The sequence below is a fragment of the Solea senegalensis genome, linkage group LG2 (assembly GCF_019176455.1).
Source record: "Solea senegalensis isolate Sse05_10M linkage group LG2, IFAPA_SoseM_1, whole genome shotgun sequence".
Classification (NCBI taxonomy): domain Eukaryota; kingdom Metazoa; phylum Chordata; class Actinopteri; order Pleuronectiformes; family Soleidae; genus Solea; species Solea senegalensis.
This window is the reverse complement of record NC_058022.1, coordinates 19,614,651-19,631,466: the sequence shown is the minus strand read 5'-3', so window position 1 is coordinate 19,631,466 and position 16,816 is coordinate 19,614,651. Positions and strand designations below refer to the sequence as shown.

General features: G+C 41.0%; 2 protein-coding genes across 3 annotated transcripts in view; both read right to left on the bottom strand.

Moving 5' to 3' along the window:
• si:dkey-100n23.5 (cyclic AMP receptor-like protein A) overlaps positions 1 to 6,656 on the bottom strand; it is a 51,904-nt gene extending 45,248 nt beyond the window's left edge. The window contains exons 1-6 of one of the 2 annotated variants that reach the window (XM_044017076.1): positions 6,437 to 6,655; positions 4,562 to 4,614; positions 3,801 to 3,855; positions 2,478 to 2,534; positions 2,327 to 2,387; positions 176 to 263 (exon numbers count right to left, since the gene is read on the bottom strand). In XM_044017076.1, the coding sequence (XP_043873011.1) occupies positions 176 to 263; positions 2,327 to 2,387; positions 2,478 to 2,534; positions 3,801 to 3,855; positions 4,562 to 4,614; positions 6,437 to 6,499 (377 nt within the window). In that variant the 5' untranslated portion in view covers positions 6,500 to 6,655. Of the gene's footprint in view, positions 1 to 175; positions 264 to 2,326; positions 2,388 to 2,477; positions 2,535 to 3,800; positions 3,856 to 4,561; positions 4,615 to 6,436 lie in introns of both variants that reach the window. The other variant, XM_044017084.1, reaches the window with a different exon arrangement.
• Positions 6,657 to 8,376: 1,720 nt separating this feature from the next.
• Positions 8,377 to 10,018, bottom strand: LOC122784704 (mid1-interacting protein 1-B-like). Its single transcript, XM_044050021.1, has one exon. The coding sequence runs from the start codon at positions 9,696 to 9,698 to the stop codon at positions 9,171 to 9,173; it is 528 nt and encodes a 175-aa protein (XP_043905956.1). The 5' UTR covers positions 9,699 to 10,018; the 3' UTR covers positions 8,377 to 9,170.
• Between the last annotated feature and the right edge of the window lie 6,798 nt (positions 10,019 to 16,816).

Here is a 16,816-nt window from a genome sequence, read left to right as displayed (position 1 = left end):
GACTTATAAGTGCACAAAACACATCACTTATAGATGAAAATGTAGTTGATTAATTAAAAGAACAAATTGGTAGTAGTTCAGTTTTGTGACTGAAAAATTAAAAGTTAAATATCAGTATATCACCTTCTTGATAGGGGAAGTAAATGTCACTTGGTATCTTAGGTGTCCTACTCACATCTCATATCTGTTGGTGCTTATTTCTCGGACCAGGTTGAAATACAGATTCAAAGTGATGAGGCAAACCCAGGCCAAGGCACTCCAGTCTGCCGACACACACACACACAGAAAAACAACAAGGTCAAATTACAACACTGTCCCCCCGCCACACAGAGTGCACCTGCAAGTGTGTCCAAACGTACGTAAGTAGTACAGTGTGTGTGTGTGTGTGTGCGCGTGTGTGCGCGTGTGTTTGTGTGTGTGCCCCAATTTTTGATAAATGAAGGCCCATTCTGCAGTAATATGAAGGAAACCTGTGGCTTAGGGTGATGGATGAGAGGGGGAGCTCAGAGAGAGATAATGATGAACTGTGGAAAAGCAGAGGCAGATAACACAAGTGTGGGGGCGAGAAAAAGGAGAAGAGGAGGAGGCAAAGGTGCAGAGGCAAAGTGAGTGGACTAGATCCCACAGTGGAAAGACACTGTGAGGAAAAGAAGTGAAAAAAGGGAGAGGATGGTGCAGTCAGCAAAGGGTAAAAAATGAATGTATTTTACAGACACAAGGAAGAGATTCTAGCAAGCTCTCTTTGCTGTTTCTGCCCTCGTATTCAGTCTTAGTCCTTTGTGTGCGTTTGTGTGCTCAAGTTTCAGTTGACAGGACAGGCAGGGCCGGTCGCCACAATGATGGATTCGCCGAGCCACATACTCGGTTTCACACAACACACCCACCACACATTCACACACAAATGTACAAAGCACACACTCTCACACTCTTACACTCAGCTAATCTTAAGGAAGGGCTTGCTGTGACTGAGAAAGACGGAGGCTGGCTGTCTACGTCATGATCACAATAAATCACTGTCACTGTGATAGTGAAGCTGTCTTTATATAACCAGGCGGCAGCCAAAGCTTTGCTTTGCCTCGAAAACACCACCTGTCCTGCCTCTACCGTCTTCCTCCGTTTCAAACACATTTCATAAAATTTTATCGGCCCAAGTTAAAAGCGGTACTGCACTGACCTGATGCTTCGCAACAGAACAAAGTGCCTGTTCAGCCAGTGTTTATGTACAGCCGTTTGTCCTCAGCGTTAGGATCCTCATGATAAACTGAGGTGACACGCACAAACCCTGCAGCAGTAACTCACTGCCCATTACCCTCTACCCGTCCGAGTGTGTTTTTGTGCATGTGTGCGACACAAAAAGGAGGAAAACAAGCTTGGTGGAGAGTCGTATTTGTAACCAGTTCTAACTAAGAATCCTGGTGCTAATTAAAGCTAACAGAGCTGTAATTAGAGCAAGTGCCAGCAACGCAAATAAAACCAAGATTAAGCATCGATAAACCACCATGATTAACCCAAATGAAATGCTGTGGCTCTGTATTGCCATTGGAGGAAAATCCTCTCCTCATACAGGTGATGAAACACTCAGGCATCTGGTCTGAATGGCTGCAATGGGCCAATAAGAGCACAGCACACTGTTTGGCTTTCAAGTGTTACACCATTGTTAAGGGTGTGGTATTATTAGCAAGGGTGTGTGAATTCTCCTAAATGAGGAGCAAGTTTAACTGCAGACCTGGACGGTTACTGCACAGTAAATCCAAATGACAAGCAAAAATCAATAGCTTTTACTTTACGAACTTATAGGACACAAAGGCTGAGTTGGCAAAATAAATGCAATCAAGAAAGTTTGGCTTTTACACACAGACAACAGGCCCTCTGACCATAAGAGAAATACTTAAACCTTTTCAGCACTTTTACATAACAACGTCTGAGATCTTAAGCTACACAGCTGGTTTACAGGCGTACTGAGTGGTTTATTTTTAATACATCTTAGGATTTGCATTTTTTTTAACCAACAACAGTCTCAACAAATACTTTATAAACATAATTTTTGCAAAAAGAAAGAAAGGACTTCCTTCCTTGATGTGGCACTTTACAAATCAAATTGAATTGAGCTTAACTGGAAACAATTACACACTTTGCATTTCCCAAAAGGTCTGGATGAAAGATATTATGAGCTGGAACAATCAGTGTCAGGGCAGTTTCTGTCCTCAATCCAAAAGAAATGAACCGACTGCGATATATGAGCTCTTCAGCAGATGTCTTTGCTGGCTTACTCATCTCTGTTGTGTAAAGTCTGCCAGTGAGAAATTAATTTTTCTTTTTTTCTTACCGAAGTAAGTTAGCCACCAGGCCTGAAAGTCACAGAGGGATCCCTCTGGATGTGACTCCCCCTGGGGAAGAAAGGAAGAACAGCACAGTGAAACTTCCCCACAAACCTCAAAAAAAGTGTGCGTTCAGTGAAACAGACAGGAGAAACTCACCATGACATACGCTACACTGTCGAAAAAAGCAGCTACAGTCAGGCTGAGGATCATCTTCTGTACGGGGAAAATGAGAGAACAACGTGAAAAAGTCTCTCTAACGCTCACTGTATTTATATTAACTTGACCCAAAAAAGGGTTTTTCTGAGGTGTGGTTGTGTGAGATACTGACAGGTTACTGACTGATGACACCATGCTTCCCCATGCACCAGTAACCAGCTTGAGGCATGGACACTTGTTCTCACTGAAAACATGGCTGCCAACAGTGACACCAGGAAAAAAACTAACAGAATTCATGCTTGCTTATGTCTACAATATCTTAATAATATGTTAACTGCTTCCACACAATAATCTGATTGTAGTTTGTGGAGACATGGGAGCTGCTGTTCTACTACTGCCTTGTTTGGTCAGATTGTGCCACTTTGGTAAATCTGAACAAAGGATTTCAAACACTTCCATGTTTTTAGTGAGTAAGACTGTGTCTCAAGCCATCTTAGTGCAGGGAAAACCTGAACCATTCCAAAATATAGATCAAATTATCACAAATAGAAATCACTTTTTGTTTCCAATGTTTATAAATCAATAATCTACCTTAAGAAGGCATTTGCTATGAATGTTAGCTGTCAGTCTTAACTTGACTGCCAAATAAAGTGGCTGTGGTAAACAGCTGGGAGCACACACTAACACAGCCATACACCAAGTTATGTCCAGCAGTGACCCTGCCAAGGCCAGAGAGAAAGAGCAGAGGGAGAAGGAGGAGGAAACAAAAGAGAGGAAGAGCCCAGGAAAACCAGAGAGGACTAAAGAATATTGACTGACAGATAACCTTTGTGTGGAGACGAGGGTAAGGAGAGGTTTATGTGGGTGTAAGAGGAGGAGGAAGCAGAGAAAAAAGAGAAGGTGAGGCCACTGCATGCAGCCTAGACTGAAGGTAATAGGCTTGGTCAGGGCTCCATGTTGAGCTGTCTTTTACTGCAGATTGTGAGAATAAACCTGACGGACCTGCTGGACTGGCTTCAAAACAAAAGAGCCGCACACTCAAACCACACCATGTTCAAAAATTGATGGAATCTAGTATGAGATCATAACAATTATTTGAGAATGAGGAAAAGAAAAATTATTATGATGCTAATATTTTGGAAAAAGCACAGTCTGACAGAGATTACCACGCCCATGAATCAACCTTAATCTATGCAATCAAATCTGTTTCAATTATACCAAGTGTTACTGTTGCGAAGTGAAGATATTTCCTGTGGCAACAAAGCAAAGATAAACAGAAAGCAAGTGAGAACATGGTGTGTACATTGTAGAGTATAAATATACCTGAGCCAACGACTGATATCTGCGGAGCAGCCAGATGACAAACAGCATGAAAAGACTGAGAGAAAAGTAAGACAACAATGAGACATGTCATGAGTTATACATATGGCGCATTAATTCCCTCTCTTGCAACCTTTACTAAATCTTGATTTTCTTGATAGTCATGAAAGGATTTCAACTTTTATATTTGTTAAAATACCTGATAAAAACCCTGAACCGCTACCAAAATCCAACCCACATGAAAAAATATTGAAGCCAGTGTGAGCAGATGCTGTTTATCAACTATAATTTAGATGCCACCTCCTAAATCACAAACGATTGTTAAACAAATGAGAAAACCTCCCAGGCCATCATTCCAATTTGAAATCCACTTTTGGTAAGAAGACATACAGATTCCCCTTGTTTTAAGTTTCTATGATAGTTTAATAAAGTTTGAGAAACTCTGAAGAGGATGGTTTAGTTTCATTAGAAAACAACTTTTTAAATGCAAATCTTAAGCAACACTGCTGCAGTTATGTCTACATTTTCTGACATAGTTTTACTTCAATGGACAAAGAATTCTTGCAAGGTGTGCAAGAAGCACTGACTTGCAGCAAATCTTAGATTTTTCATATATTATACAAGGATATTTAACTGAATTGTGAATATAAATCAGTTGAATATTTAGTATTTAAATGTTTTCCTCAATAATACTTTTTTCTGATGTGAAACAGAAGTCAAAGACTGAAGATAAGACTGAAGGTGTTTGAGAAAGAAATATTTACCATCCAACTAAGGAGAATGTGCCTGCGGCTCGTTTTACTGTTAAAATCACCACCTGCGAATCAAAAACAACTCATGAATAAAGCAAGAAAATAGTGCTGATGCTAACATCAACAATCCTCACTGTGTAAAATGTTTGTTGTAGTTGCACTGTAATCATGAAGGTAAAACAAATTACAGGGGGTGACCAGACGTCCTTTTTGCTCAAACATGACTATTGTACATTTGCATGGCAGCACATTTGCAGTAAAAGGAATAGGAATAGTAAAAGGTAATAAAAACAGAATATAGTGAGCTCAAGCAACAGAAATGTAAAACATGAAGTAACACCAGACCCTCTCCGGTGTTCATGAATGTCACCGCCACATGCATTTGACCCATTTTAACACAGTACATAACAGGTTGCTGTTAAATGACAGCTGTATAGAATGAAATGCAGATAAGCCGCTGTTTTTACAAGGCTAGAACCTGACACGCAACATGTTTTGTGCAAAGCCATAGCCAACGTGAGACTTATTTCAGAGCAATAGTCAAAAGAGAAATAGTAGAAAAAGGTAAATGATTAAAGGAATCACATGAGTCGGGCCTGTTTCACAGACCATGAAGGGGCCAACGGTACAAGCCATCAGCTGCTATTACAGCCTTTAGAACAGTGTCATGCACCTTTAACCTTGTTACAGTCACAGCAAAGTTTGTCAGATAACCTGTGTTTACAAATTCACTGCTGAGTTTGTGCTGTTCTCTTTGTTTTACTGCCAATCCAGCAAACAAACATTTGAAAAAGTATTGAAGCACTGATGAAAAATATGGGAGTGGATTTCAAGAAGGTTTTGGCAGTAGCAAAAGATTGCAAACAGTGCTGGTCAGAGTGAAAAGGTCTGAATCGCAGAGTGGAGTATTTTCCTGATACTTCTTCACCAGTAGTACATACAATTCAAATACATGGGATTATTGATTATTATTTTCCCAGTATGGAGTTCCAGGATTGATAAAACTGCTAAAACGTTTGTTTTTTAATCGTTTTGTTTTTTAATAGTTTTGTTATAGGGGTTCCTCGTGTGACTAATTGTCAATTTCTTTTGTTATTATCATCATTATTATTATTTACTACACACTGTAAAGAAAATTTCCCCTTGAGGGACAATAAAGCTCTAATCCGAACTGAACCTAGTTAGCTTTGATCATATAGAGTATTTTCCGAAGTTAATTTTGATTGCATTTAAAAATGTCCGCCTTACTTAGCCTTATTTGACTGTCGACATCAACGCAAAGACGCGAGAAAATGAGCAGCAATGGCATAGGTTTCTCTGGTTTACAGACGCATGGGAAACATGTGTGTATGTACAAAACTTGCATACGATTAATATTTTGTCCGCCATTTTCATATGGTGTGTAATACAAAACTCAAATGAAGAGCGGGTTAGATCAGTGTGGTGAAGTCAGAGAATCAGCAGGACACTTGTTTACCATTTGGAGCCTTCAGCTAAACAGCAACACTGCAGCATTCTTCTGCTATCTTTTGACCAAAGAAATGTTACATAACCTGAAGCCTGTAGCTGCGGCCATGCAAACATAAACCTGCTGTCAAATAACTACGTGCAAACTGCAGCGTCGTCAAGAAACACTACGTAATGTACCATTCATAATGCAAAAGCATGTACCTAGTTAGCATGGTCACTGTTCAATTACACAGGTATAGTTTGACACAAGGGGCCGTGCTAGTGTCAGACATTCGAGTATCGCTTAATCAATGCATGAAGAATAAATAATAACGCACAGTTAGAAATGATCGATTCTAGCAAAGCCCTGAAGCAAACGCTCACAGGCTAATTAGCCACACAGCTAAAACAGAGTGCACAGCAACGTACGCTACTTACGCATCGATAGTCCTCTGAATGTGTGTTAAAAAATACGCAGCGTGAGTCGTTAGTCGCTGACATTGTATTTATACTCCCAATTTTGACTCAAATGTGATTTTTTTTTAGGGGGGAATAAATTCGCCTCAATGTGTTTATGTTTTACTGTAGCTTTTCTTGTACTTCCTGCTTCTACGGTACCCACTCAGGGACAAAATACTAATCACATTGGGATGTGGAAGCTTTAAAGAGCCAGTGGTAGACTTCAGTTATTCTAAACAGTAGGTTCTCTATTATGCGTTTGTAACAGTTCTGTTAAAATTAAATATTGTCAAGGATTCTTTTATATTATCTTTATGTTTTTGATATTATATTATACACTTTAACTGCGTTTAGCAGAAATTGTGTATTTTTACAATTAAATATTTATACAACATTGCAGATCAATGAAGCAACAGCAGTGTTTGGGTTTATAAAACAGATAGTAAAAGCAAACTGATTTTACCTCAAGGTTAATGATAAGATTATCTCAATGCACGTTTTCAGACACTAGCAACCTCATATAAAGTCAAATACAGGACAGCATTGTGACCACACTGACCTTAGAAATACTAAGGTAATAATATAATAGAGACATTAGTCTGGAAAGGGAAAAGATAAAAACAAATGTATTCATTAAATTAATTAAATATTTTGACATATTTAATGTCACTGATACTATCGAAATTGATTCCAGCCTTCAACACCTGACAAAAAGTATCAAAATAGTACAAAATATAGCTTATAATACAGTTGTAGCCTACATTATTTGACAGGCTACATCATATATCAATGATATATCAATTTCCTATTTTTTTTTCCGTTAAGGAAGTTGTCACATTAAACACATACAGCTGAAAGGTCTCTCTTTGTGTTCTCTTCAAAACATATTAAAATATACATATATACAGGCAAACTTAATTTATTCCTATATGCAGATACTTATTCTCACAGTTATTGTACTGTATATCTGGTCTATTCCACAGTCTGCACAGTCTAGACATTAAAAGCCAACAAACTGTACCACAGTCATTCCAATTGCCTTGCCTTCTCTTTGGAAGTTCAAGTGGTTCAAGGTGTTGTCAAAGGCAACATTCCTAAACCTACAGGTAATTCTCTCCACACGCACACACTTAACTTCATTCAACCTAAGTAAACAATGGTGTTTTTAATAAACTTTTTGAGGCGCTCCACCAGCACAATGGAAATAAATACTAAAATAGGAATGGAACTCTCAAGCAGCCTCCACTTGACGGGGATTGAGATTGGCTTTTATCAGCAAGTGTTTACCTTCTGTCTCAGCACATGAGATCATTGCATCACCTGTTTTCAAAGCTGAGGTGGATGAATCCAGAGACACATTTCCAAGCAGAAATGCAGAATATAGTGTTTCTGTCTGAAGCTTTCCTGTTTCATCTGACATTTTGTCAGTTTATTCTGTAAAAGCAGCAGGTCCTATCCAAAATCTCTGACTTGCACATCTTAGATTTTTTTTTTCAGCAACAGATGTTGTTAAACTTCCATGGTCCTGAAGAAAGAGTGTAACAGATTTGTTTTTTTTACTTCCATCGAGAATGTTGTTTTTCCTGTGTTTTTTGTTGGTTTGTTTGTTTGTGGCATTGCACAAAAAGTAGTACATTTGTCAGAGAAGAACCTATTACATTTGTGGTGCAGATCCAGTTAATGAGCAGATAAAAAGTTGTTTTTTTTCTCATTTGAATCTTCATGTAGAAAACTGTCATTTTTAGATGTTATGTAATTACGTCTACAATAAAGAAACACAGAGCTATGTAAAGGTTTATAAAACGTGATTTTTTTTGGTTCTACAACTACTTTGGTCAACTGTTTTATGACTTGACGTAATTAAAATGATCTTTCCAAATATTTTGTATTCATGAAAAAATCCATACACAACAAATAAGTACATTTAAATAAAAGTTTTATTTCATCGGTACAAAATTTTTTGCAGAAGGTGCATACAAAAGTATTTGCATATGTTGACAGATGGGACATAATTCCACTGTGACAACAAATTAATGACAATAACAACCATGCATCTCATGGAAACCATAATCCTCTATGCAGATGAATTATCTGTTGATTCCAGTTCATTGACCATGTGGGATACTGGGAGATCATAGGCAGCTGCAGCAGCGTGAGCATTGTGCCTCCTTCCATGCAAAGCACAATTTAAAGAAACAGAAGCATTAAGTTTGAAGGAGCACTGGTCTCACACACACACACAGAGACAAAATGCATATGAACCAACTAACATCATCAGCATTACTGAGAGGATGCTGAGTCTTTTGTTAGTATCCCCCTCAGAGGGAGTGGTTCACATGACATGGTCCTGCAGTTCAAACAGTCCTCCAACTTTGAAATAACATCTGGCTCTCAAACATACAGTGAGGTAATAAATTATACATTAAATAAAGGTTTAAATACGTTTCATCTGCGTATCACAGGAACTGAATGCATGGTGTGTACAACACTCTGGAGTGCAAAACATAGAGAGGGTGGGTGTTGAGTGTGACACACATGCTTTCTTCAAGATCAACGCATCTACAGTCAATAAAATACAGAGCAGACCAACACCATGTGGGCCCATGGAGAAAATAAACTGCCACCATTCAATGTTTGTCCAGTAGTCACAGCTACAGCAGCATTAAGGCCTATTGATAAGTCAGTAAAGTTCAGTTTCGCGGTGCAGAGACCTTTAATGGCCCCATCCCCCGATGCCAATCTCCTGTTTGTAGCGCTTGGTGAGAGAAACGGCCTGATGCGTGAGCTTGGACAGCACATCCTGTAGTCCGGTCAGGTGGTACTGGAACAGCTTCTGCAAATCTCCGTCCTCTTCATCGTCTTCATCGAATGACGACGATGACGACGCGGAGGAGGAGGATGAGGAGGAAGAAGACGAGGAGGAGGAGGTGGACGCGGACGAGTTCATGCGGGTGATCTTCATGCTCTCCTTGCGCCTCTCGTCGGCGGAGGCGCAGCGGACCCCCCACTCCATGTCTCTGCGGATGGACTTGAGCAGCTGGTAGTAGCTGTACATGTCCCCCTCGTCCTCATCCGATCTCATGGAGCTCATCATCTCACTGTCCTCGTCCAGCGGGACGTCCCGCAGCAGGCTGGGCACCATGACGGTCTGGTCCATGTTGTTCACGGCGCCGATGAAGCGGTTCATGGCGGTGAAGAGGGAGTTTTTCTGGTTGTGCGTTTCTGTCAGCTGCATCATCATCTTGGCGATTTTTCTTTCAGTTCAACAGATAAGAAATAGAACTTCCTTGTTTAATCTCCTTCAAGTCTGCGCTGATCGGCTTAAAGAGGCGACTGCTTGTCTTTAAATGAAGCAGTGGGTATTTGCTGTCCAGTATATCAGGCGAGCTGCACTGGTAGTTGAGTGATTCTTAGGCTTTCCTGTGTTGCCTGTTAATGCCCTTTTAGTTCCTGACTTGTCGGGTGCGCCTTTTATAATCCTGTTTGTTAGGCGGGTCCCACGAAGACCTGTTTGTCAGGTTTTCCCACTGCAACTGTAACCGGATCCAAATGACCTAAAATGGCACCCTGTTCGAGAGAGAGAGAGGAGGGGGTACATTTTAGAAGAGGAGTGGCTTAACTTGACAGTTGGTATTGTCCCAATAACAATACATTAAAACATCCTGGTCAATTTTAAGTCTAAAAACCCAGAACGCTTTATTGTGGCACCACCTGTATTAGCGCTGTCTTATCCCAAACTTCCCTTTTAATTATTCTACAACTTCCGGGAAAGCAAGTGACCGGCATAACATAACCACATCCCACATTCTGTTCCAATGAGACAGTCAAACAGAGAGAGAGAGAGAGATACGAAACGCGATGAACCACAAAGACGAGCGCAAAACCGGGTTATGAATATTCATTGAAGAAGTCATCAGCCCACTGCTCCAGCTCCATGTGAAGCCAATCAGACGCGTGTCAGAGGCGGGACAAAGCAATGTGGCACCAATGGCATAAAAGTCATTTACAGAAATCGGAGGCAACATGTGGTCGAGCCAGTTCTGGCACCAAGTGACTGAGGAAACTGTGAGGGAACAACTTTTGTCATCAAATAAAATTGAATTGATTGAACCACAGAATAACTTCAGAAAAAAAGTTAGATAACTTCAGATTACTGTCACAAAGTTAAAGCTGTAAAGTTACTTTTAAATACAAACATCTGTTCCTTGTATTCAAACAAACATGATCAAGTGATTTCACAAAATGCTGATTAAGCCTATCAGCTCCACCAGCTCAGTATTTCTCAGCACGGTGGTGTTTAGATCTTGTTTCACACGGAGACGTTCCCACGCTGAACACAGGAAGTGATTAGACAGACAGAGGCGACAGCAGCATTGGGCTAGTACACCAAAACGAGTGCAAACAGGTTGTAGTATGACTGATAGCACGAAAAAGCACCGACAAAAAGTTACAGAACTGAATTATTCTGCTCAAAAAACCTGTTCCTTCCAGAGTTAAACACGTCTTGCCCTCAACCCGCTGCTCCCTCAGTCAGGTCTGATAGTATTGCTTGTCATTCAGATGAAAGACGCGGCACACGAATAATGTTCCATCATATCTGTTCATAAAAACTAAACAAAAGCAGAGTTATAACATCGATCCTCATATGCCTGGGCTGGGTCAGGACCTGCTCAAGCTCTGTTTTACAGAACAGCAGTAAACAATACCTGAGGCGATATAGCCTGTAGTTTCATTGGATTCTCTCAAACCACTTCTTTAAACCACACTACTTCTTCGTTGGTACTATTGCTGTTAGATATAAGAAGAGCCAAAAGTAGTAGAAGAACAGTAATGTGTTTGCCATCAGTGACGTCTTCAGGATTCTGGAGTAACCTTTCATCTTCATCCGGAATCTTTCTTTTATCCTTATATCTTTCATCCTTTTAGTGGTGGTGGTGTTTTATAGCTGTTGGCATTCATGTTGTTGTAAGAGGAGGCAAAGAGATAAAGACAGTAAAGTAACTCTATGGATGCCAACTGCCATAAAACACCAAGAACAAACAAATATGAAGAGTAGCTTAAGCAGTATGTTGCTGTTGTTGGAGCTAGTTTTAACTACTCGATCCGGTGGATCCAAGTTTCGCCAGTCACGTGGTAATTCTCAGTGGCTGCGAGGCGATTAGCGGTATAGAAAAGTAGAAAACACAATTACATTGATAAAATGGGAAATAAAAATGTCACAGAACCACAAGTCCATTCTTTACTGAGTACCACATGCGCTCCAGAAGTCTCACAGAAATATTACTGGCCCAGTTACTGCCCCTCTGAGGTAACTTTATTCTTAAGCATTTGCTGTACTGTCAAGCTTTTCAGATTACATTTAAAACCAAACTGTTGCACCAGCCAGTTTTCAGCAGTGATGGAATAAAGTAGATTCCCCCCACTCCCCTATCTGTTGCTGCTGGTAAACTGGGGGACTCCCACACAGCGTCTGCATCAGAAATAGCCTTGGCACTTCATGTACACATGCTGCTGTACATGCGCTGGTGCAGTGCTCAGTTTGAAATGTGAGCTTTGGTAAACACTTCTGGTAAGACTGAAACTCTATGAACATGTTTTCCACTGTGTTATTGTCAACAAAGTCAAATCAGCCGTATCTTCTGTGCTGGAGACAAACAGGTCTGACTGATTGACATGACTGTTTCTCAGAACGTGTCCATATATCGCATTAAAAGACGCTTTTATGCAATCAAGCATCAGAGAGGCAGATATAGGGAGGGAAGGTGATGTAAGTGACTTTGAAAGTGGTGTCGTTGTTGGTGCAACTTTATTGGGTGTCTTATCTTTTCAGTGTGAGTCAGCTGTGTGTGTGAAGGTGGGCAGCTAAAGAGATTTGCATTACATGTTTGGGTCTAGTGTAAAGACACGCTATAATGTGAAATGTGTTCAGAGTGAAATGGAACACGAGGAACCTAGAATCCTTTACTGAACTGTTTTCATTTGTACAGTAAAGTAAAGAGTGTTTAACTAATTATAGTGTCCAGTGAGTGTATGCTCATAGAAATGGGCCTGAGCGATACTCGATTGCCAGGAAGCGACATCTATGGGCAGTTGGGTACACATTGTTCCAGATACTCATCGATGAATCACCGTTAAAAAATACTTGTTGTGCAAGAATTGCGATAATGTGGCAAAACCAGCTTTGTGAGTTTCTCTCTCTCTCTCTCTCTCTCTACCCCTCTCTCTTTCACTCTCTCTCGCTCTCGCTGTATCCTACATTATGTTGGAGAGATATTCAAAATAAAAGTAAAAATTGTACTACAATGACAATTTCTAAAATTCTCTGTTACAGGTAAAATGATCTCAGTGATATTCGTAACATAATCTACAACTCACTTTTGAGATAGAATTGGCCTCTTTCAGTGTTATCTAGACTAACTAATATATTAACATGTAATTGGAGGTCTTGTTTTGGACGATTAAATCTTAAATTAATGCATTTTTATTTAGTCATTCTTTTTTAAAAAAAGTGCTGTATAATCCTATAAAACTGATAATAAACACATAAGCAGATGTTTACTATTGCAGCCCCCTAAGAAGGAGCTGATTAGATTATATAATATTGGAAAGGTTAAACATTCATTTATACTATATTTTATGTCCATATTTGATTTGTTGAATCCTCCAAACGAACTTGTAAATGGAGCGATAAAATAAATGTAGTGAGACATATCATTTTATACTATAAGTGCCAGAATAGTGATATAAGGGAGCATAAAATTTAAATATTCAAGTATGAGCACCTCAAAATTATTCTTAATTGCAGTATGTCAGTAAATGTTCTCCCTGATCGTCCTACTCCATCCACATGCTCTCAACCTTAAATATGCCTTGGAAAGCAAAGCTTCACCAACACAAATGATATACCCTCTGGGAAGATTAGCAGACTTAAGATCCATTTAAGGGGGGAAAAGCAGGTCAGTAACGTGAATATGCACCACCAGTGAGCAGAGATCAGATAGGAACGGGAACTGGCTTTGCTTTCTCAACAGGGCTGTCAGTCAAGGCCCCACCTTGACTTCCTCCATTCTCCTGTGAAAAGGCCTTTTCCGGCACACAGTGCCTGCATGCAACAATGGAACCTGGTTCAGTTCTGAGGGGCTGCTCGATTGTGTGTCACGTCAGAAGCGAAGCATCCGCTGATTGCGGCGGGGTGTCATCATCATCCCACGAGGCTTCAAAGAGTGAGAGTGAGGAGGAAGTGGAGGAAAAGCTGGTGGTGCGGAGGGAGGGAGGGAGACGGGAACAGGGTTGCTGCACTATAGGAGCAGGCAGCTTGAGTGGAAAATCTAGTACATGTCAGTGCAACTGCATGCTACGGAAAAGTGTGAAGCAGGTGTGTCTGAGTTCAGCAGGGAAGCTGGAGGACGAAGCAGCAGCAGCAGCAGCGAGAACAACAGCGACAACAGCTAATATCACAAACAAACGGGTGGAGTGGGACAGGCCTGCTTTATTACTTTATAAGGTAATAAATGAGGTATCCAAACAGGGAGGCTCTGTGTGTTGCTTAAGTGCTCCCTCTGCAAGATTTTCCAAATCAAATTTATAATACGGTCATATTAAAGCAGTATTTCCCATCATGTATTTAATATGATCTCCAATCTGATTAAACTGCCATTTAAAAGCTGCTTCTTTTGATGCTGTTAGCCACTGATTGTCTTGCGCCGGTCATCTTCTCTTAAACAAATGATTCTTGCTGTATGTATATTTGGGAAAATGTTAGATGATTTGATCCATATTTATGCGGGGGAGTTTGTGACACCAAACATTCTCATATAGCCTTAAAAAAATCATATCGACATGCCACGCACGGCTCAAACCTTGTCGTTCAAACCCAGTTTTCTCAGTTTTAGGAAAACAAAATGTGTGGTTTGACTGTTAATGGTGGGCTAAGGCTTTTCAAAGTGTTTAGGGCAACCACGGTGAAGAAAGAAAAACTGCTGAAAGATTTCCCATAGGAAATTAATGGAGAGCGCAGATCAAAGGCAGAGGAAATTCCTTTGCCCTAGCGACCCATGTATTGATCAAATTATGTGCACCAGTCAGCGGCCACATTCAAAATGTCTGCTGTTTGTTTTTCAACTCCTTCCTTGTTTAATTTCTTTGTATAGTGTACACAGACGTTGCCATTACTGGAGCAGCAACCATACAACCTAAGGAACACGTATAGGCAGAGTAGATGTAGTAGAAGAGCCAATGAGAGTGCCTGCTCTCTCTGAACTGCACGGTGATTGGTCAAATCATTGATAGGACAGATTTCAGCTCAAGGCTGTAATCAGAGCCCAGAGGAGGTGGTGAGTGTCGTTCTCTTTCCCTCTCAGATTACTTGATTGCCAGCCCGGTTGGAAGAAGGGCCTTTCCGCATGGAATTTGCATGTTCTCCCTGTGTGTGCGTGTCGGTTTTCTCCGGGTTCTCCGGCTTCCTGCCACAGTCCAAAAACATGCAATATAGGGATTAGGTAAATTGGTCACTGTAAATTGACCATAAGGTGTGAGTCTGAGAGTGAACGGTTGTTTGTCTCTGTGGCCATGCGATCTGTCCAGGGTGTGACCGTGCCTATCACCCTATGTCAGCTGAGATTGGCACAGTACCCCCGTGACCCTCCTGTGGAGGATAAAGCGGTAGAAATTGGATGGATGGATGAAAGATTATTGATTAAAGAATTATTGATCAATTACTTTTTTTTCAAGCTTTAATCAACTTGAGTTTGGGGTCAAATTACCTCTGTGCGTCTCCACGTGACACTCAAAGGAAAAGGGATATTGATGATGGATAGATGGATGGATAATAAGTGTGCCGCTGTGGCCTTGGACTGCTGCCCACTCTGCACAGTTGGTACATCCAGGTTATTATAATAAATTAAATTTACTGAAATGTATTTATGTAAAAATGCAATCTGGTTGCTACCAGCTTTTGCGTAATCCTTTGGCTGCTCTTTAACGTGTATGTGCGCTCCTCAGCCAGGACTTGTGTGTGTCTGTGTGTGTGTCTGTGTGTGTGTGTGTGTGCGTGTGTGTGTGTAATAGCACTCCCCCGGTGGCATTTCCATCCCGCCTATAACCCATTAAGTATCCGGGAGGGAGGAGGGAAAAGGAGGAGGCGGCAGCCGGCAGGGCGCGGAAGCCACCGGCGGCACACACGCTCCATTAGCGGACACACTGCCGCGCTGCTCCGCTGGTAATTTGCGTAACGAGAGAGCCTGTTTAACGCGTTCTCCCCGAGTAACAGCGCCTCTGCACCGGCTCCGCTCCGCTTGTCCGTGCGGCCTGATTTTATATGCAGTTCACGGCAGCAGAGTGAGAGAGAACGCCTGCGTGTGTGCGTGTGTGTGTGCGCACACACACACTTATTTGTATCTTTGTGAGGTCCAAAGAAACCCGTCCAAACCTATCTTTGTGAGGACATTTTGTCTGGGCCCCACGACCTCACAACAAAGGGCTTTTTCAGGGTTAAGCGTTAGAATTCGGTTTAGCTTTAGGTTAAGGGATCGGTTCAGGCTCTAACTTGTGATTGTTAAGGGTAAAGTAAGGGGGGAAATGCGTTATGTCTAAGATGTGTCCTCACTAAGGTATACAAACAAGTTTGCGTGTGTGTATCTGTCTGCGCGCGTGTGTGTGTGTGAGGGAGAGACTTGTATTTGTTGCCTCTTAAGGACCATTTCTGGTAAACACACTGACCTTGTCATGGAGACCAAAACCTGGTCCTAATGAGGCAGAACTTCAATTCTGAAGGTTATTATTATTATATATATGATATTAAGGTTGTTTAGCCAAATGTGTGTCCTCAGAAGAAGAGCTGGGCAAACCTGCGTGTGTGAGTGTCACGCTCCATTTCCCACACATGCAGCCTTTCCCTTTCCTCGTTTCTTTTCGCCACAGCTCCCGTTTTGCACTGATACTCAAGCGCCATCATGTGGCCATGCGGATTGTGCTATTCAGTGTGGGATCAAGTTCAAAAAATGAAACTTTTGTAAACAGCACTGGAAAAAAAAAAATCCCGGCATAGAACATGAATAATGAATTAACTCAGCTGTCATTTTTGTGGTTTACACATATTTAAAAACTAATTTAAACCTGAAAAAAACAAAAACAAACCAAAACTGTCAGAACCTCAGCTTTATGACTGATTTATAACAAAGGTGGCTGCAGTGTTTTAGGGTTGCACTAATTACAGGTAAACTAGTCAGTCACACCAGTTGAAACAGGTAAGTGAACTGGTGTTAATGTTGGGGCTGATCAGGATCAGTGTGTTTTTGTCTTTATCAAACCATGCTGGGTTAGGGTTAGGGTTAGGGGAGAAAAGGTTGAAAAATAAGGTTT